This window comes from Coturnix japonica, chromosome 19 (genome assembly GCF_001577835.2).
Source record: "Coturnix japonica isolate 7356 chromosome 19, Coturnix japonica 2.1, whole genome shotgun sequence".
NCBI classification, from domain to species: domain Eukaryota; kingdom Metazoa; phylum Chordata; class Aves; order Galliformes; family Phasianidae; genus Coturnix; species Coturnix japonica.
The window spans coordinates 1,285,727-1,308,872 of NC_029534.1; the positions used below are offsets into that span (position 1 = coordinate 1,285,727).

Here is a 23,146-nt window from a genome sequence, read left to right on the forward strand (position 1 = left end):
AGGAACCCCAGGGCTCCTGCTCTCGGTGCACCATTGCCCTGCTTACATTGCAAAGGGAATTTGCTGGTACATCCTTCCCTTTGAGCACCATCTCATCTCCCAGCACACTGATATCTACATTAAGCTTCTAAAAATAGCATGTCCTTCTTACATAAACACGGTCCAAAGGAATTAGGTGACAGCTGACTACAAGAAGCCCTTTAAAGGCAAAATTTGCCGTGCACCAAATGCAACCAATATTCATAAGCAGAGAAGCCTCTAAACATTAATTGAAGATGACAGAGAAAGCTTCTCCATTAATTCACAAGTCAGCTCGCCTGTTAAGGAAAGGCATTTTCCTCCACACAGACTCAGCTACTTCCCATTCCCACTTATAAAGAAGATAACGAAGCTACTCCTATGGATTTCTGTTCTAGAGAAAGGTCTCCAAAAAGCACCCTGCCCAATGCAGGTCCCACAGCAGCTCTGCCCCTGGAAACTGGAGGTCTTGTGCAGTCTTTGAAATACAGCTTAAAAGAAAACACATCCAGAGCTTTCTTCAAGGAAAAACTTCCTGAGCGGCTCCAGTTGCTCAGCCTTTTTAATTACATGACAGCTGTACAAACGTGAATCAGAGCAGCATTAACTTCCCGCGTCTGCAGGCATTCTGACTGACTCTTAAGTATCTCGTAGCTTATCTCTCCTAGCAACAGGATGAAGTTCGCTAGAACCAGATCAGTAATGCACGAGAAAGTTAATGCACAAATTAGTCCGTGGCAAAAATTATATATACATATACACATACACTTTTTGCATAACCTGGCTAATCCCTCCATCACAGGGTATTGAATAATAGATGGGTTATTAGATCAGAATCTATCTCCATGCAGATGCAGAACATGCTGCTGAGATGCAGGGCACAGCCCAAGGTCCAAGAGCCAGCAGGAGCATGAGGCAACATGGCTGTAGGATGGATTTCCCCTCAGTGATGCCCAGGTATGTGTGACAGCCGGGTACACCCACAGCTCCAACCAGCACTGAACCATTCAGCAAGGTTTAGCAGCACATAATGCTATTCTTCCATATCAGAACAAACTTAGGCCTGGGAAAATGGCACCAAGGGTGGATGCTTCACCATCATTAGAGCCCTTCTCAGCCAGCAGCCTTGAAATGCAAGCAGGCAGTCAGCTCCTTACAGATGACTTTTGTTTCCCCTCCTGAATGTTTTAATTCATGAGCTTCAACACTTGCAAAGCACATGGGAAAGATGACCCGCAGTAAGGGGGGGGGGGTAACATCCATGCTAATAAAAGCAGCATTCAACAGCATCACCATGCTCGTGGGTCACGCTTTCCAAGGGAAAGAAAAGGAAGAAGTGGCAGCATGTGTCTGTATGGCATGCACAGCATCACACCAACCTCAGTCCTAAGTTCATGAAGGGATTGCTCTCTGCAGCTCTGTGCTGTGCAAGATCTGTGCCACTCACATTTCTCCTGTGAGCACTTCTCCTCTGGGAAAGCAGTAACGTTATTTCCTGCAAGATCCGTAAGGCTGCTTTGAAATCACCGCGGTTTGGGACTGAAATGATTGGGGAATAAAAGCACAGCCATGAGGTTGCAATGACACCTGCTGATGAGTAACGCCGTGATTAGGAACATGAAAATGGTGCAGATCTAAAGCTCTCAAAGCAGAGTTACATTTCACTGGGTACTTCTGGAAGCACAAGACGTTGGGTGGAGAAATGTATGTGGTGATGAAGAAAACTTTGCAGGGGAGAAAAAAAGAAGAGGAAAAGGAGCCAAATACGTTGGTCCTGGTGTCTATTAATACATACATCCCATAGCACAGCCATGTACATGAAAGCTCAGGCAGCTGCACACAGTGGGCAACTGCTTGCAGAAACCTATTTCACTAAGAGAGCAGTGCAGTGCATGCCTTTTGACAGTAATGGAGAGGAAATTGAAGCAATAATTAACAAAAGATCCACTAGAGATGATGTGAACTTACACCACCACGATACTACGCTGCATCTGAGCTACCACACTCACATAACTCAAGTATTGTAGAGGAGTAGGTTACATGCGCCGTGTTCATTTATACATACACCAGAGAGATGCATCTTCTGCAGAGCTTTAAATCTGAACTCATTGCTGCCTCCTGCAAAGCATCTTTTTCTAATAATGGGAGTCTTGTACTGTGTTTAGATAGTTTCATCCTTCTGTGTTTTTGTTCTGCACAACCTAATGGGAACATAAGTTACATTGTACAGACTTGGCATTACTAGAAAAAGAAAATAAAAGCACACGCTCTCTCTGCTCCCTGTGTGATCTGAAAGAATCTGAGCATGAAATACTCCCCTCTCCCTTGCAAACCCTGTGGTCTTCTCCTCCATGTGCACCAGAAAATATGGAAACACTAGAAATTAAGGAATCAATGAGGCAGCATTCACCGCCCTGACATGGACAGGCTGCTCCTTGTACCATCAGCAAATAAAGCCAGCAGCGCTGAGTACCAGCTCCAAGTCCACAATACAGAGCACACACCCAGATTTAGCAGATCTCAAAAGCAAACCAATGCCAGACTGTGGTTATTTGCAAACTACTGGTGATCATGCATGGAATACTTAAATCCTTTGTGCTTCTTAAGAACATCTTCTGCTTTCTTTGAGTGCAGAAGTCAGGACACAGCTAATAGAGACTGTTTGCCCAGGGACTAATCTAGTGCAGCCTGCAAGCAAGCAGGGGTTGTGCCAACAAAGAAGGTTAACAACAGCTGCTGCTTTCCAGTGCTAAAGGATGCCACTCATAATGAAATTAAACTGTCCCTTCTACTTCAGTACTGAACATAAAAATAAACCATAGATTTCCTTTGGTTTGTGGAAGAATCTGGAGATTGAGATGGAGGGTGACGGGAGAGAAATGAGCACTTTTGTTGGGCAGTGATTGCAGAGCAGATGGACTGAACACAATGAATTTCTGCAGAGGGAATGGAAACCAGAGACTAGAAAAGCTTTTGTAACCAAACAGCAAAACCACCAAAGATGGAGAGATGACAAGTTCTTCATGGAACTCATTTTCTTTAAAAAAAATACAAAGTAAATAAATCTGCACATCCAAAAACATGAGACGTTTCAGAAGACTCTTAGCAAGGCAGTTTGCCAATATTAAGTGCTCCAGATTGAAGCACTCATACAACCAAATGTGAAAAGCTTTTCACACAAATGCCATCCCCCAGCCTAAACTATTTTTCCCTCCCATTGGGCTGGGCCACCTCCTCTTGTTCTCAATGAGGAAGGGATCAAATAATACTGGAAGGAAGGAGAAATCAAAAGTAATCACTAACACGTGAAAACTAACCAGTAAAACTGGCAAGTGCAGAAAGCAAAACCCCCCTGCCCTGCTCCCAGATGCAACATTTGCTGCTGGAGGCTTTGCTGTTTTGCATTTAGCTTGAAGGTATGCATGCTATAATAGGGTCAACATGTATGGCACCGGCTCTCTGCCAGTAATTCAGTGCACTCAGAGCCTCCAAGCTCCTGTCTGCCTACTCATGAAGCCTCTCGGTGGAGCAGGCAGGCAGTGGAGCCATAGGAGCATCTCTTACCTGCCGACAGCAGGAAAAGCACTCAAGCAACACAAACAGGAAAGTAGGTCACACTTCAGTGATTTCAGACATCAAAACTATGGAAGAAAGTCAACAAAGGAGATGAAGAGATGACAGAGAAGTACATCACGCTCCTCTCTGATGCATTCATTTGATCCTTCTTTACCGATCAGACTTTTTCCAGTGAGATCACCCTCTGTTTTATTCTTTTAAATGGAAAAAACACCTTGATCTTATTATTTAACTCACGCAGATAGAACCCTTGAGATGATACTTCTCTAGGAAACACTACCAAAGTGCAAAGACATTCAATTAATAATGCAAACACCGAGTGTATTTAGAGCCACTCAGAGCAGCCATCGAACCCCATAGTAATCCCTGCTGCCATCCTGACTCTGGTAGCACCTGGTGATTTCCTTCAAGCCCCCAACCCAGGTGCCCTGACCCTTCCCTGCAGCAGGGTGCTTTGCTGGCTGCCCCCTGCCACTAAACCCTCCTGTGCAGACGATTACAGCCCGGCTCCACTTGATGGGCTCAGCTTGCTTTGAACTACACCACGAAGGCTTGGTGGAATTAGGATAGCTGCTAGATTAGTTAACAGCTGTATAATTAGCCACGCTAAGCCTAGATATTTCCCCCTGAAACCTAGTTTTTACTGTTATAAATAGCAGTGTTAATGATCTCCAGCATCACTGGTTCCACTCCGAGGCCTCTGCCCCTCCCTGCCCCCATTGGCTCTGCTGTCACTCTCCAAATGTCACACATACTCCTGACTTCCTCACCATAGCAATAGGGGATGAAAAAGAACAGAAACCAAACATAAACCCAAAGCAAAAGTGGAACAAGAAGGATTTTTTCCTTACACACTTAAAACTTTAGCAGATGATAGCTGTAGCTCGTACTTGCACGGTGTCAACAGCACTAGGAAATGTTACCAGCATTTTATACACAGGTAAAGCAAGACAAAGGAATGAAATAGACTGTTTGGAGTCACATAGCAAGATGATGAATGGGACCAAGAATGAAACCTGAGAGCCCAGCACATCATCCCGCCATTCACCAAGCAGCATAAAGCACTGGGCTGCTCTAACAGCGAGATGCCTCCCATAAATCTGTCATGGCAACACTGCATGCTAATGAAGGTACATGAAGAACATTTTTCTTTATTTTCAATGTATTCAGTGCAGGAAAACTTCACAAAAAAATAAAAATAAAAATAGAGTTCATGCTCTGTAGACAAATTGAATTTGCCATCTCTACAAGCAAGGCAGAACCTGAATTTGCAATCTCAAGTGTAGAAGATGCAGTTATATCCTACCCACGCTGTCACTTGATTAGCTGCAGTATTACCACCTAACCAAAATCACCCACTACTTTCACCAAAGATTAAATGGAAACATTTCATCTCAGCAGAGCTTTCCAAAACTCTGCAATGCAGCAGCAAAGCCTGAAGCATGGATTATCACACACACGCTTCCTACAAAGACATGACAATACACAGATTCTTTCCCTCTTCCAGACTTCTCACCATAAAACCTGTTAGGCTTTAGTGTGGTTTAGAGATGAAAATGTGAGATAACTCTATACATTGAGTACTGCTGCTCACAGTTCCCTCTATGGAACCATGTGAGGTCCTGCTGCACCAATTCACCTCCTATTTCCAGAGGTATATGCTGCAGATATCTCCTCTCTCCAGCAGCACAGAGCCCCTGAAATTACCAGCATAGCTTGAAGCTGCTCAGCTTGATGAGGAGGGATGGCAGAGCATGACCTAAGTAGGTAATGCACTTCCATAAGATTGCCTCTGCGAAACTATATATATATATATATATATATATATATATATATATATATATATATTTATAGTTATAGTTATAGTTATATATATGATAGGGAGCAATCTGGGCCTAGAGCCGAGAGAAGCCTCCACATCCCTGTGCCTGGAAGCACCTCCTGCTGTGCTGCAGGACAGCATCCCATACATTCCTACCCAGAGCACCAGTTGCAAAGCCCCAAACCCCTGCAAATAAACCACACAGAAACGCAGCTGCAGACCCACACTCAGCCTGCTCTGAGTTCTGCACAAGCTTCTCCCCCTGCCATGGAGGAGAGGGCTGCAAGCTGCATGGCATCGCTCCATGCTCTATCAAAGCCTACAAGGGTGTTGCTGAACAAGAGAGCCAGAGTTGGAAGAGTATTTGGCAACAGCGTGCATCTGCTGCTGCTCGAGCCAGAGAGAAAGGAGGGGACAGAAGCACTGTGAGCATAAGGAGCCCGAGCCCAGCAGAGACAGCTCGGATTTATGCAGCCCAGAGAGCTGATGTTCTAACACAAAAACCTTTCACTGAGGGGAAAAAAGACTTCTTTTCTAGACTCACAGAAGGGCTTTTTTGTGCTGGGAAAACAAGCAAAAGGGCAACGAGGAACAGGAAGATAGTATTTGAGATTGTCACCAAGCCAAACAAAATTACTACTTTGATGTAGATCAGACACGTACATATTAATGAGAGAAACTTCCAACAGCCAGAGTCTTTCCCAACACTGGTCACAACAGCTTCACAGCAAAACACAAGGTCCATAAAGTGAAGTGCAGTGGGGAATCCCAGGACCACCACCCTCTGATCACACAACCACAGCCCATCCCCAGCACAGCACTGCAGAGGGGCCAGTGAGTGCAGTGCACAGCAGCAGGGAGCAGCTCAGACACAACAAAAAGCATTTGTTAGCACTGGTGTGGACACAGGGATGAGGATCTGCGTGGAGGTGTAACTCAATGCACCAGCATCTGGCTGGCACACAAACAAAGCGTGCTTTCATCCCCCACAGGCAGGGCTGCAAGCACCGAGGACTGCTTCTGATGTTTTTAATTGCTCACAAAGCTACAAGGAAGGAGCCTGCCCCTGCCCTATGCTAGTCTTCATGGGACTTCATGAGTCCCTTCCATCTCAAATGAACCCAAGATGCACCATAAAGATGCTCTTCCCAAAGTCACTGAGTATTTGCACAGTCAACCCCAAGCACACACTGACTTTCTTCCCCAAAACGCAGTCAATCACTGAAACAAATTAAGTCAGCACAACAGCACATAAAGGATTAAAACATAGTTCTTATAACCTGTCTTTTTATCCCCCCCACATGAAAGCAGGGGACCAACCCTCAGAGGCTGAGCCAGAAATAAGGCAAGTAAATAAGGATGCCAAGACCAAAGGTCAGCAGAGATTCTGACTCTATAAATTAACAGTATCAATAGTTCTGTCCTTGAGTTCAAGTCCAGGAGTTATGAAAAATGGATTTCATAACCAACTGCTACAGAAGCGTCCCCTGAACTTTAACTCCAGCCCCCAAAGGTGGTAGGAATAGCAGACCTCTATTAAAGAGAGAAGTTACAGCTTAGAGGCGTTAGTAAATAGGAATCCATACTAAAATGCCTCTGCCTGTGAGCTCATTCACAACACCTGCTGGTTTTGATCCCTATTTGTACCTTCACACCAAACTGCCAACAAGGGATGCGACGTGGGACAGAGTCAAATGCTTTGCACAAGTCCAGGTAGATCGCAACAGTTGTTCCTCCTTTATCCTCTGATGCTGTAACTCCATCATAAAAGTAACTAATTAGCATTGCCCAACAGCAGGATATTATCCCCTCCTATTTAAGGTGCTAAACTGAAGAGTTGAATGCTTTTAGATCAATAGAAATGCGGCCCACACATACAGCACAATGTTTTTCGGTGCTACTCATAGAAGACTGTTCAGGGCGCACAAACACGTTCCATGTTATTTCACTCCAGCGTTACAAATTGCTTGTCTCTTCTTAGAGCACAACCAGCTGCTGCTGCACACTGATGGGAAGGATACACAGACCACGAGACATGGCGGAGATAGAAGGCAGAACAAATTGTAAAGCCAGTATTTATCTCAAAAATACATTATCCACTGCTGTAGCCGCTGCCTTTATCTTCATAGTTATTATTACTTGCCCATATGTAATGGGAAACTAAACATAGGCATTTTCTGCTAGGCTTGCATCCTGTTGTAAGCGTATTTAAGCTGACAAAGTACAGAGCAAAGCGGTCACAACTGCACTATAAAAATAAATATTTTAAAGCATCCTTTCAATAGAGAGCTCTGATCCACTCCAATTTATTTCTAATTATACTGCTGGAAATCACTGCCCATAGATACACACCTATACAAAGGTGTTACAAAGCCAACTCTGACCCACGAACCCCTTCAGCACAACTACCACTGCCAATTACACCAACATATGGGCATCTCCTGCTTTTGTCATGTTTCTAATTAGGGTTTTTATGTGCTACACATGTTTGAAAAGAGTTTGCAAATATGTTTGGTGGTTGACAGCTAAGCTCGGTGTTTAAATAGAAACTTTCCTATGTTTACATTACATTTCCTGTAACAAATACATCATGTGCATAACAAACATACAGATGTGCACGCAGGCAGGCATCATGCTACTTCGTTTTAGCAGGATAAACAGCAAACAGGTGCCATAAATAGCACAAATCATAATAAATAAATCCACTGGGAAGGCATTTCCAAATCCAATTCTGTTCAGCTGTGGGTTCCTAAGGACAGTATTCAGAAGCGTTCCTACTTTGTAACCAACATGCTTCCTTCACACTGGATATATATATCCATATAAGCGAGCTTCTATTTGCTATTTAAAACACGTCATTAACTTCTTTAAGGAGTTATCTCTGTATCTATTTACACATAATTTTTGCCACCATGAGAACAGCGTCAGCAATTCAAAGGCAGACAATTAAATTAAATTAAAACGTTGGAACGTTATTAAACAAAAGCTGCCAAAAGTAGAGACATAGGAAAGCAAAGCACCAGGAACAAGAGTCAATCCTGCACAAGGCCAAAGCCCCGGGCAATTCATTTTACCCTAAAACCATACACAAATATGCCAGGCATGAAGGTGCTGTCTGCAAATTGCAAACAGGGCTTTGCAACTCTGCTTTCACAATCATTATCTTATTAGATGTGGGTACATCTCCTTTTTGATATAAAAGAGCCTTACAAGATGTAAGACGAGTACACAGACACGTTTAATTGCTAATGATATTGTGTTGCGTTTCAAGTTTCAGCATTAGCATCTCAAGGTAGAAGAGCATTACAACCCTTTTAAAGCCTGAAAATCCACTTTTCACACAAACACATTACCCAGTTTCCCTTTCAAGGCTTTTGTCTTGCGCTCACCCTCCAGTTCAAAGTATGAAAGACATTTCAGTATTAAGCCATGACGCTGCCTTGAAGCCAGAGGTTCACCCACCCTATCAGACTTAGACCAGGTTTGCATTAGGAAATTAATTGCAACCACGTTTTAGAGCTGAGTGGGGATCTCAGATGCTGGGTGGCTACTGAATGCAGACAGAAGAAGCAGAGAAGAGCACAAAGCATTTTAGGGGTAGGAAAGCCCACAGCATTGAGCCTATTCCTTATGGGACACCAGAGAGTCCAAGCAGAAGGCAAAAGACCTTTACCAACTTGTGGCATTTCTCAAAAGAAAAATAAAGTAAAAGCAAGAATAGGGCTGTTCATCTCCTTCTCTTAGTGCATTCTATTAACTGGTTACCTCACTACAACCTTCAGCTTCATCCAGATTTATGGAAACAATCACTGATAGCCACCACTTCCATCCAGAGACATAAAAATGGTTCCACGCTTCCCGGGCCATTAAAAAATCATCACTGCTGAATAATACATTAAGTAGGGCTGATCACAGGCAAAACCTAGTTTGTTGCTTCTCTTGTTATTAATTTACTATGGCAATGTAAAGGCAGCAAAAAACTGTAATATTTGACAGCTCACGACCCAGTGAAATCACAGTTCCATGCTGCTGGTGGTGCTGGGAGCTCGTGGTGCCCTGCAGCCTTTACCCACATATCGATGGTTGAGATGCTCCCACAGCTCTCCTGAGCTTCAAGATGAGATACAGAGGGGACTTTCAGCTTCCCATGGCTTTGCTACTTGCTGGCAGCACCCCCTGGGTGAGGCTCCTACCGCTGTCACACACCATCACCGCATCTCCTGGTACCCGCAGGTCACAGGAGGCAGAATGGCTCTGGATACTGAGCAGCTCCGCATCTCCACCAGCCGACCCCGCGATGCTATTTGAGCTTTTCCTTCGTCTCTCAATGCTGCACGCCCACAACGGCTCCGTGCCCCTCGCACTGAGCGCGTTCGGACCGCAGAGGGAGCCCCAGCCCCGCGCGGACGGGAGAACGGACACAGCAAGGAGGATGGGGACGATATGGGGACCGGGACCGGGCAGCCCCAGTTCGCAGAGCCCAGCCCAGAACAGGCTGTGCAAAGAGGGGAGAGTCTCATTCATTGGAGCCTGTGTGGATGCTTTCCTGTGCAAGCTGCTGGAGGGAACTGCTTTAGCATGGAGGTTCCTTCCAATCCCTATGACTCCACGATCCTTGGCTCATACAAAGCAATCCTGCTTCTACAATGGTGTAAAGCGTCCCATTCCCTGCCCCAGAACTCAACTGAGGCTCTGGGAAAATGCTTTCAATCAGCTGATGTGAGTTTAACAGCAATATCTTCCATCTTAACAGCAATATCTGAACCTCACCCCCTTCCCTAAAAGAGTCTTTCTGGATGGAAGAACAAGGAAAAGCTTTCTTCACTCCTGACAGGGTGTAGAAGTCTCAGTTCAAGGGTGAAAGGAAGGACAGAGGGAAAATTGGTTTTCCCTCCCATTCCAAGCCAAACACTTCAGAATACATTCAAAACAGCTTTTAATTACAGCTTAGACATTGGTCCTGCTGCAAGCATCCCAATGGAAAGCAAAAGCTTTATGGGCTTCTCTCACCTATGGGCTCACTGGGCTGGGATGGAAGCAGAGCTGAGAGTGAAATCTGCATGCCCCCACTTTGTGCTGTTTCATGAGAGTCCTTCCATTTCATTGTGCTTGGCACTCAGTCTCCAGTTTTATCCTGCATTTCACACTTATGGAAACCCAGCCAGGCCTGCCAAGTGCTGCAAAACTCAGACAAGCTGAAAAGTTTTGCATTCTTTTAACCATAAACCTGAAAGCACTCAGACTTTTATTCCGCTCTCAGCTCCAGTTGCAGTGTTCCGTGACACCGTGCCAGCTGGGCTCAAGTTTTCCCATTAGAGGTTTCATTATGAAATTCTAATTCCAAAAAAGCATAATTAATACTTCTACTAATATTATCTGCAGTAAAAGATTATAGTGCTTGGGAGGACGGCTCTAAGCGCAGTCCACTGCACAGTATGCAGCCCCAAAAAGAGGCCTGGCCTGTGATTTAACTTGCAGGACTGCATGCAAACAGGAAAGCAAAAGCTTGAGCATCCATGTGCAGAGACTCAGGGATTGCTCTGCTCATGGGGCTGAGATAGCAATGACCCTTGGGTGGGTTTCATGGGGACTGTAGCATGAGGAGCTCTAATTCACATTATAAGGCTCAAATGTTTTTATTAACAGAAATGAGCAGGAGTTAGGTTAATAATCCAAACACACTGACAGATGTTCAGCAAATACTTGGCATCGCTGCAGCCAGAACAAGAAGGAATTAAACGTTCTCTTGGAACAGCCAATAGAACAACACAGCCCCAAGCAACGAAGCTCCTTGCTACCAGCACAGGTGAATGCACATGCAGAAAAGCCAGGCTCCCAGCACACAGCAACCCAACATGGACTACAGTACAGCTCTGCAATGTTTTCCATCAGGTAGAGAAGTGCAGCTTAGTGTAAGAAAGTGACTGTGCCTCCAGACACCACAAAACCTGGGGCCTGTTGTAAGCTGCCATGGGCAGGCAGCATCCATTTCTTCACAGTGTAAGAACCAAACTTCAGGCACCTACAAATTCCATTTGTCCAAGTTCAATCCAAGTTCAAGTTCTGAGCACACCAGCAGATTCTGACACACCCTGAAAGTCTCATTATCCTACAAGGATGTAAGAGTAGTAAAAATGACAAAGCGTTGGGGGGGGGGGAAACACTGATGTGAAAGCATTCTGGCCAAAGTTCTGCAGAAATTCAGGCTTCAAATGCTCACAGTGCTTCAGGCTGCTTCTTGCCTCCACACTATTCACAGCTCCATGGTAAACAGCGTGACCAAAAAGCTTTTAAGTGAGCTACAACTTGTCTAAGGAGAGCGGCATGTCAGAACAACACATGCAGGGCAGCCTTTTGCTGTGAGAGTGGTGCCAAACCAAGCACTCCTTCGCTTTTTTTCCCCTCCGCTCCCTTTTATTCATTTTAGGAGCAGCAGATGGTCAACGCATAACATCACATATATGAATTAGATAGGATGCATGTGTGAACACAGCCCTGATCCCCCACCAGACTGCATTGACACCAACCCAAAGCTCCCCTGAGCACTGGGACAGAGGGTCACTGCATCACTGAGCCACCATGCAAAGCAAAGCCCCCATATCTCCCAGAGAGCAAAAGTGGGGTGAGACAGCAGCCTGTAGAGCACATAGTTGGGGTTAATGACTGGCAGAGGCTCATTAGGACCCTGCAGTAATACCCCACAGCACTGCTCACAGCGTTGCTCTGCCTCCTGCCAGCGCAGTGCGTGTGCAGCATCACACAAAGGCTGCTTCACCTTCAAAGAGTGAAGCTGCACCGTTCTGATGACGCAGAAGACGACACTTTCACATCCCATGGCAGAGCTTTAAGCCGCATGAAATCATGTTAGAAGAGCAAAGCCCTGCACGTGGGCAGGGGCAGAGGCAGCCGTGGTGGAGTTGAGCTCCCAGCAGCTCTGGGCTTGTAACTGCTGTGTGCCAACAGCATCATTTTACAAGCTAAATATTTCTCTGAAAGTGCTAATCCAATCTAAACAAGGGGCTGATTCTAAATTAAACAAACTCCAGTTTTATTGGTATTAACTAAAATATGCAATACTAATTACAGGAGGCATGCACTAAGGCCAGCAGCTGAGCAGACTCGTGCTGCTCTCCAGTGCAAAAGGAGGACGGAAATTAACTTAAATTTCCTTTTTCTGAGGAAAAAAAATGCACTGTAGTACAAAACCTACAGCAAAGCTCGTTAAAAACTAAACAAAACAACAAGAAATCTCCTACACTTCAATGCTTTTAAAGCCCCCTTTTTTTTGTTTTTAAACAGAAAAAACCCACCTTCCATTGCATCTCCACTTGTGATTCAATTTGCTGTCAAAGGTCATGAGCTAAAATATACAGTTTATGCTAAAAGCAGGAAGCGGGGTAAGTAATTGAATAACATCAGGAAATGGCAGAATACTGCCATTTTCCTAATGGATATAGTACAAGGTTTACTCTCTCCAAATTGAATTCAAGGGGCTACTGTACTAAGGGGTTTATTTTTCTTCAGCTTCAATCTTAGCCCACAAGGTTTAAAGAAGGATCCTCACGCAATCCAAAGGACAAAATAGTGCAGCAGCTTTATTTTCTAACCAAGATGATCTTTTCTATGGGAGAGAGAAAATCCCCCCATTGACAGCGTCTCAAACAGAGCTGGCGGAGCAGGTTGGTTCTTTAATAGACACAGGCTGGAAGGAAATCTCCCAAATCAGATCACTGAATTACTCATGCAAAATAGATTTCCATTATTTAAATGGGAAAGGTTTAGAACTACAAACCTCCTTGGCGATGGATAGGTGAGGTCTATTTCCCCCCGTGAAACAGAACAGCCTCACAGTTCTACTCCAGGGAATGCACTGTGATAGCTGGGATTGCTTCTGGAAATAACACAGTCCAGGTAGATCCTGCAGGCCAGTAAGAGCATACCAGCAGCACTTACCCCAAAGTCTATATTATAGATATAGTAATAAGTCTATATTATAATACTGTATAGTATTATACAGGAGAAGGTTTGAGGGAGTCATTTCCAGATACAACTGTTATTTAATGCATCACACAGGTAGCAAACCCTTCATCTGAACATCTCCCAGCACTGCACAAATTCTCTGATTAAGCCTTTACGCCCTGATTAGGAATCGGTGGACAAGTTCTTTATGATTAAACATGATTTACACACAAGATGAAGAGAGAGAAAAGAGGCCATGATTTACCACAAGCCAAAGTGCTTGTTGTCTCAGCTCCCACCTCACAAATGACCCCTTCCAGGGTTTTCTCTTGACACAAAGTGACCAACTCAGACCTGAGGATGCAACAGCTTTATTCACACACAGCAAAAGGTTTCCCCATTTCTGTGGAGCCCCAAACTGAGCTGCAGTTCAGTAAAGTCCATAAAATAACCTGCCTGTTCTTACCACTAAGAGAAGTGAATTCAGCTGATACCAAAACGTGGCACACCCAGAGCAGCTCTTATTTAACAGAAAGCACAAAATCCTCAGCATCATTCCTTCCTTCCACTTAATGCACATGAAAGCCTACAGGTCACAAGTCTTGGCCTGGATTTCAGTTATTTGTGTAGCACAAAGCATGTGTGTGTAAATATTCATTCTTTTACACACCAAAGGATTTATATTTCAATTCAATACAGCCCCTTTACTACACTGCTTAAATATCAAACTCAGCCACCACTTAAGCTACAGCCCAACTCACCCCTGGTCAGTATTAATTTTTTGACTAATTCCTTATTGGCAACAAGCTTAAGAACTTTTAAAGACAGAAACTGATTGCATCACTCATTGAAAGTAAGGTTAGCCTCCCAGTACAGCACATTTAGTAATCATTAAAGTTTTCAATTAAAGTAGGGTGCCAGCAATAAAAGGAAGAAGATAATCCTGTGAGACAATAACAGCTCCACGCACAGTAATTTTATTTTTCATCCACTATTATTCTCAAGGTACCTCATTGATTAACATAATTAGGTTAACCTTGGAAGGCACAGTTTCTAATCTTTCTTTTCCAGTTTGGAAAAGGTGCTGGGAGCTTCTGCCCCGTGGGATGGGGGGGAGCAGACAGGGCCCCACTGCAGGGACAGCCCATCACACCCCAGTGGGACCCTCTGCACAAAGCAGAGCCAAAAGACAAAGCAAGATGCAGCAGGGTGGATCACAAACCAGCGGCAAGATTTGTGTTAGAAATAAAAACACGCCAACATTGCTCATTTTCTTACAAGCCTGATCACCTGCAACAAAACAGCGATGGGAGAGGAAAGCAGATGAAGCAGAGCAGCTTTCCTTCTGCCACCTCCCAGGTGCATGCAGCTCAGGCCACTAGCTTCAAAGGGCACATGGAGGCAACCCTATCCCAACCCCTCCTCCCATGGCATTTCCCTACGTGCATTTTAGCCCATCCAGCAGGGATAACATCCTCAGTATAATCAATTTGACTCACGATTACTATTTCAAACACAGGCTCGTACCCAAGCGAAGGAAGCACGCTTTACATAGCGATGTATACAGAACAATAACATTGCCAGATGGCAAAATACTGAAAAGAATTAATTTCACACATGATGTTTTCAAGGTGTTAAAATATGTCACAGCTTCTGCTAATAGAACATCCTCCTCTCCCCTCCTCCTTTTAAGAAAACCCAGCGTTCCCATCAGCCCATATTTTACATTATATGTGTTTTCAATTCTGATGAGGGCAGCTGATTGCTTGCAAACCTCATTACAGTCAAATGAAAGTCTTTCAGAACCATCATTAGCAATTAGGACCCGCTGGATTTGCAGCGTATCATTTAGAGAGGTGTAATTCAACAGCTTATTGAAAAATTGCAGGTGAAAGCAGTGATTACAGGGGGGGGCAACGCTGGGGACACAGCACTGCAGGAGCATCCTCAGCAGAGCAGCAGCATCCCAGAGCTGCTGTTCTATGAGTGCAGGTGTCTGTGGGGCACGGCTGCACCCTACCTGCTTCTGTGGGTTGTTCTGGATGTCACAGGGCTGCAGTGAATGCCAGCCATAAAAAAACACTGCTCTGAATGATGACTCCACACGCTGCAGGCAAAGCATGTTTCTAGCAGGCCTCCTGCTTGCGTTGCCTCGTGGCATTTGCTTCGGGTGGCTGTAACCTTTCAGCGACACTTGCAAACGCTTCATGCGCTGCACAGAGCTTGCAACCATGCTGTGTAGGTTGCAACACAAACAACAAACCTAGCAATTTCAACACGGCTGTGCCAGCGTTTTGAAAAAGAAAAACACCTCTCTTAACAAACAGAACGAGAAGTCATGATCTCAATTTCCCTCCCCAAACATCAGTCCTGCTGCTCTCCCCATGCTGAGCTGATTCTGCCCCACGCTCTGTAAGTCAGCAGCAGTGTAACCTTTGACTCCAGCAGTGTAAAACCAGCCCCTCTGGTGTCCCACCAAGTTCAATTCCACAGCCCTGGTTCTTTCCCTCTCTTTTGCAGTTTTCATCATCTAAATCCATCAGCTGCCAATACAGCAACCTCAAAATCACAGCAGCTAGAGTCAAAGACATGCAGACCTTCATCACTCACTGTGCATGCTCTGTGCAGCGTTACAAAGGTATCCGACCCCAAACCATACACTCCTGTGTGCTTTTCCCATGCTCCTGCACAAAGCTGCAAGCTGGGAGTCAAAAGAAATTAAACGTTTCTGTGCGCTTGCCTATAATACTTGCAGGCACTATTTCACTCCCAAAGCCCACCCACAACTTCATTTTCAATTAACAGCTCTTAGAAAAGCAGCAATGAAAGCAGTTGCTAAAGAGCACTCAGATGTCATTGAGAGACTGCAAACCCAAACTGTAAATAGCACATTGTAAATGGCTTGTCAGCAGCCAGCTCTCGCTGGAATCGTGCTGACGGTGACAATCAAACCCATCTGCTCAGCTCCCACCCCGTGGCACCACGAGCCCTACAGCTCACACCAGGTCCCACAGCGTGCTGCTACCAGCCTTGGTTCCTCACCACCAGCAGGACTGATGGCAGCTCGCAGCAGGTACATCACCCACTGCAGCAGCAGAGCACCACAACACACACAGCAGCCTCCTACTGCACATAAAGCAGCTCATAGAGCTGCACAGCACCCAGTCTGCTGCTGCAGGAGCATACATAGACTGAAGAGGATCCTTTCCTACAACACTATGTGTGAATCTTCCAGCCGAGGCAATAAAAAGGCAACCAAGGAAACGGCGTTGGTAGCACAAGTCAGCATCTTCTGTTCTTTCTAGAACAATTACCCCTTGAACAAAGAACACTGATCCTTCCTCTTGCTACCAGCACACTCGTGCACCTGCAATCAGAGCCCTTTGTTCCTACCATGCCCTGTTCTGCCCACACCTCGAGGAACACCACCGCATTAAAAACCATTACAGCTTTTACAGCCGCCCCTTTTCTAATTTAACAATGCCCACTTCAAGACTTCCACAAGAGCGTTAAAGGAAATGCATAATAACACTCCATCTACCAATTAATGTAAAGGAAATTAAATCTAAAATGCTGGAGAAATATTCTGATGAGTCTTATGTTTGCTTAACGCCAACTAAAGTTTCCTCAAGGCATTTAATAAGTACATTTATAAGAGCTCACAAAGAAGAGTTCAAAAGTCTTCTTGCTAGTAAAATATGAGCCTTAATTAACCTATAGTTTCACATTTTCTGGATTTCAATAAACCTGTAGGCATTTCAGCATAGCTGAATAAATACCTGCATGAATACTGCAAGGATTTGCTCTGAAAACTAATTAGCAGTCCTTCCAATAGCTGACTTCAACTAAATCTGTTTGATGAGGGAGCTTCGTACTGTAAATCCTGCATGTGAGGAGTTACTGCCAGCAGATAACAGATTTCACAGAGAGACGTAGCAGACAGGACTGTTAACTACTGGTAGAACGACAAACAAGATCTCCAGGTGTAAAACATTCCCAACAGGGACAGACTGCAGCCTGGCTTGTTTGCCAGCACAGGAACACAAGTGACAGCACCGAGATGGCATCCTGCCATCCAAACATAATATTCACATGTGACAATTCAGGATTCCTCTGAGAACAACAGGAGCAGGATACCTTGTTTATGTCTAAATTACACGGCAGAGATTCCATATACATATCCAGCAGCAAACTAAATTTACATTGAATCATGGGATGGCATTGGTAGGAAAGGAACGAAGATTATCTGCCAAAGGCACAGTTGCCACCCAGTAGACCAGGCTGCCCAAGGCCACATCCAACCTGACTTTGAATGCCACCAGTGATGGAGCATCTGTGGCTTCTCTGGACAGCCTATGCCAGTGCCTCACCACCCTACTGGCTTCAGATCTTCCTACTTTGTCCAGTACAGAACAGCAGTGAGCCCAGTTCTTGACTTGTTCACATCTAACACGCAGTTTTACTTCCAAGCGAGAGCCCAGACAGTGAGAAACCAAACCCAACACGCCAGGCCAATGGCTGCTCCAAGGAGGGAAGATGCTACAAATCATCCTCAGAACTTATCAACCCCCCTCCTTTTATTTCCAGGATCTTTGCCATTTGTCTTGACAGAAATGACAGGAAATACTGAGCATAAATATTGCATGTAAAAGTTGTGTATCTTTTCAAATAAACTTTACAGTCTATTTCATTATATATTTCCTTCCTCGCACTTAAATACCAGGTTTGCAAGTAAAGAAACTGTTCTTAAGACAAAAATGTTCTTGTCTAAGGAGCTGTACCCCTTCCAAATGCATTAAATTCATACTGAGCAAGATATTTTATTTCCTCTCAGGTTTATCCCTCAGGAATTAAGCAGAGCTCTCAGATTTATCAGCTAAAAGGAAAAGCATTTTCCATGACATTTGTCAACTCAATACCTTCCAAGTCAGTGTATATTTATTTTTGAAAACATAACCTCACAAATAACCTCCATCAGCAGCTTGGCTGATTCCTTCATTGCTTAAGTACCAGGCAGAAAGGTTTCACCTGACAGCAGGCTATGCCAGGGGAATCAAAAAGTGCAAGAAGTCAGCTTTTCTGAAGGCCAGCTCCAACTATACAAAGCAGAGATATTTACCATCTGACATACTGGAAAGAAACACAATGGAGAAGGCTTAGGTGAACACAGAAAACAAGGAAAGAACACAGCAGCCTTCAGTATCTACTCACACGCATTGCATCAACTGCCTTGAAGAGTCTCCTAGCCTTCCTCAGAAGCAGAAATAATACCAAAACGAGCAGGTGTGGTAGTACAGATTCCATACAATTTGCTTCCATGTCTGAACTCCAATCTCTTATTTTAGTTTTGTATATGCTCAATGAAAACACTTTTACCAGGTTCTGTAGCTCCTTATCAAAATGGAATCATAGAATCATACAGTCACTAAGGCTGGAAAAGACCTAAAAGATCATCCAGTCCAAGAGCCATCAGCATCACTCAAATTTGGGTCAAAACTGGCCTCTTTTTTGTTTCTTTAGACTTCAGCTCTGCAGACAACGAACCAAACAACCAACAGGTACACGCCATAAGTAAAGCGTCCGAGATCTGATTTATTTTTAGTATATAATACACACACACAGGATATCACTCATCTAAAAAGCAAAGTGTGGCTTTTCTTGCTAGAGAAATGACTTCTACCACGTATTTTTCTTTCTTAAAGATGGGAAACACAGCATTGCACAGACCTAGAGACCAGCACTTCCAGCCTCAAGCTTTCTACTCCTGGATACTGCATGTTCACTCACTTGTACACCTTCAGCTCAGCTACAAGACGTCCCCAGTGGTGGGCAAGAAGTAAATTCTTCCAGATAGGTGATCAGTAACCCAAAAGATCTCACACTGCTAGCACTGACATCCTACAAATGAGCTCCTCACACCCGTAATGGGTCTTAAGAGTTTTGTCTTGATTAACAGCTGCTCTCTCACAACTCCCTCACCTTGCCCTTCTTCAGAGAGAATCTTAGGTTTCTGTGTACACAGTCTAAAGACAAGAAGGTGTATTTTTTAACACCAGGTCTGCACAGCAGCATAACACACACATTTATTTGCCCTGACAGCCTCACAGTCAGCCTACACGAAACTCTTTCCAACCTCTGGACATCCATTAATCAGCTCAGCTCCAGCAGCAGTAAGCCACTTTCTCTCCCACTTGGTCAATCTCTTCTCATGCCAAGACTTGATAGCAAGCGGCACCCAAGAGCCCAGCAATAAAGCAACCACAAAGGGGTTCAAACAAACCAGACATCCCACAAAACAAACAATCCACTTCTACATACCACGGGCCAACAGCCAAAGCTCACCCTCCCCACAAGAGGTAACCGCTCTCCTACCTGTCTGAGGCCCTTCAGTAATTTCTTCCTTTTCCCAAGGTGCTGACAAAGATTGCGATCGTTTTCTCGGTCAGAGCTGTACTGGTGGTGGTGAAGTCTGTTCTTTTTCGGAAGATACGACAGCCCATTGGTAAGTGCTTCCCGTTTCTTCTTGGCCAAAGGATTCTGTCGCTTCTCCACTCGTTCCTGAGGTTTCAGAGCTACATCTTTCTGTAAAGGAGGAGAAAAGCAGTGGTTAAGATATAGCTGGGATCTGGTCAGCCTCTTCAAACAGCAATTTCCAGGGTGACCATCTGAGCGCTCTCAAGGCAATGCTACAGTCACTAGAAAAAAGACAAAACAATCTTCATTGACCTCCAGGTAAATAAGTTACTGAATGCTAAATCAGACACATGATTGAGTGCACAGACATACACAACTCAGATTTCATACCATGAGCCTCATAATTCTCAGACACATCACACACCTACCGAGCATGCATTTAGAAGACAGCATATGTTTACAACGTTTAACAATCCCCTTCTATTTTAAACAAGCCTCGGCCTTTCACATTTCTTTGTACTTATTTCTTTTGACTTATTCTTACACTTGACAGGACAAGGCAAGAGCTGACCTAAAGCCAATTAATGTCAATGAATCTCAATTGCCTTCAGTTGATTTTTCCTCAAGCCTGACCTCGGTACATTTCCAAATCTCAAGGAAAAAGAAACCAACAAAAGAACAACCCCCACGGCTTTATTTGCACACATGGAAAGAGGCCCTTCTTCAAACTCCAGAATCAGTGTGCCCATAAAACACCATTTTTGTTTGTTTTAACTAATTTTCCAAAGATACAGAATGAATGGCAGAGGAAGATGGAGGAATCACAACGGGTCCTTGGGAGAAGCCACTGGGAGAGCGGACATGACAGCACACATTGGGCTTTTAATGAATGCAATCAACTGAATCTCATCTAATCCAAGAACTGCACACATAAGAATACAGTATTCCTTCATAATGGACACACTGTTTAAATAGCTTAATATTATAGGCATCTCCTGCTAACATTTCTGGCTGCTCTAAAAGCTCTCTGCACTGCACCATAAAGTGCTGTGATACCGTGAGCCTCCATGCTTCTGTTTATCGTCACTTCATACCGTATTTGACAGCAGGACAAGTTGGGAGAAACGAATTGGTGGACCGGTGGACCCTGAGTCACACTAGGACTCATGTTTAGGGGACTATAATTCCAATTATGCCATATTTAAAATACAAAAATAAAATGCCTACAAGCAAAAAATCGGTTTGCCTTTAATTAAAGAATGCTCCCCAAATGCACAAGAACTTCGTAAAATTCATAACTGAAACCAACAAGATGATTCATTAAACTGAAGCCAGCAAATTTTCCAATCCGGTCTTTGGATAAAAGAAGAATTTCACATGCATTACAGATGGACAGCAGCTGTAAGACTTCCTCTGACTTTCTCAGCTGCTCCCCATCACATTTGTGCTCCAGATCCTTCACTGCTCTATCACAGAACAGACACACACCTTATGATAACAGCCATTGCGGTGCTATATTTTTTTCAGCTCAGTACCCAAAAAAATCCAGTGCTTTATGAATAGCACATCATAGCAGTGCAGGGGTTCAAACACAGAGCTCATGTTTGTAAACAAGGGAGAAAAAGATAAGGGGAGGAGCCTTCCAGAAGTAAATATTCTCCTAATGATTAAATTGTTTTGTGGGATTTTTTCCCCTCTTTTTTTTCCTCCTGCAGCTGAAGAACTAAATGAAACAGTGGCAGGTTTCCAGAAGCTTATAAGATGTCTAATGGGCATAACACCACCATCAAGAAATTACTAGCTGCCATTAGCTTTACAGAGGATACAAGATGGGCCATATTTTACAGAAGACTCAACCATCCATATAAAACTCCCATGTTGCAGCCAAGCTCAGCAATAACTTCAAGTTTCATGGGCTGTCAGACCTACAGGAAGGTTTGGCTCACACGAGCACTGGGACACATGAGCGTGCATATAACAAAGATAGGCAACATCAGTGTCACAAATCCTTCTGCTCCCTATGAGAACAATCTGCAGAAGTCTCTTTGCGCCAGCTGACATCTCTGCAGAGAAAATTACAGAGCACCGTGGGTCAAAACCTCCTATCATCAAACTGCGCCATAGAGCCTCTCATTGCATTCAACAGATACACAGCTTGGTGCCTAAAATACACTTATTTGTTTTCTCCACATCTGTATCTGCAGACTGGACTCCAAAAGCACTTGTTAGAGCACACTGCTGGGAACACGGCTCTGCACAAACCACATCCTCACTCTGACCCTTCTCATCCCATTCCTATCTTTCTGTTGTTAATACAGGACAATAGCTGTACCACACCATGCGCTACTACATTAACCAGCACAGCCTTAATTATGGACTTTAGGCATCGTCATGATTAGGGTAATAAGCTGTAATTACTCTAAGGTGACAGGGCTGCAGAGACCTTATCTACATAGATAAGATGTAGCAATATTTCATGTCGAGGCATATTTCTAAGCAGCTGCCCATGGAGCTGATTCAAGCACAACTACACATTCAGACCTTATTGTAAGCTTTCCTCCTTTCCTGCCAGCACACAAACCCACACGTTATTAAATAGATCATACCAACATATTAGGCACGGTTTAAAACAGCCTTACTCAAAGGTATCTTTCATCAGTAAAGTGCCTTAAGTGTATCAGGAAGGTGACTTCAATGCATAAATATGTAATTACATGCAATTCCATTAAAAAAAAAGTGCATTAATATGTATGAGTGTAAAAAAATGTCCATTTGTTTTGCTTCTGTTGGACACACTCATCAGCCCAACATCGCTGTATCATGGAGAAGAGCTGCCCTGCTAACAGGTCCTGCCACAATACTGATGAGTGGGAGGCTCTGCCATCATCACAGCTCCCATTAACAGCACCAGTCCCATCCCCAGCCCTGTACTGGTGCAGAGGAAGCAGCTGCTTGTGTACAACAGGTTACTTGTACTACCAGGAGGCTTGAAGAACACACTGCACTCTCATCGAGCACTGAGCCTCCAGCAAGCCATGCCTTACTTATTTCAGGAGAGTCCATCTTCCTCCTACCTAAGTGACAGCTTATTAATTAGATATCAGATCCCCAGTGGCAGCCAAGCATTTCTTCAGACAGCCTCCATCTCCTCAAGTCATTGTTACAGACTATTTTTCTGATCATAGTGTTGTAAGAAGAAACTCTCTGAATTCATGCTGAATGTGAGCCCAGGTATTATTATTTTTTTCTAAAATGAAAGTATATTACAGTGTGGGAGTATTGCAATAAGTAATAACTGTGTCGGGCCACAACCGTATTCCAATTATTTGCTTGTCAGGTTCCTGCTAGCTCACAATA

At 44.2% G+C, this 23,146-nt stretch overlaps 1 protein-coding gene across 8 annotated transcripts in view; it reads right to left on the minus strand.

Moving 5' to 3' along the window:
- Positions 1–23,146, minus strand: part of AUTS2 (activator of transcription and developmental regulator AUTS2) — a 523,712-nt gene that overhangs the window by 380,689 nt on the left and 119,877 nt on the right. For all 8 annotated transcript variants that reach the window (XM_015880954.2, XM_015880959.2, XM_015880958.2 and 5 more), the window contains exon 2: positions 19,748–19,957. In XM_015880954.2, the coding sequence (XP_015736440.1) occupies positions 19,748–19,957 (210 nt within the window). The remainder of the gene's footprint in view (positions 1–19,747; positions 19,958–23,146) is intronic.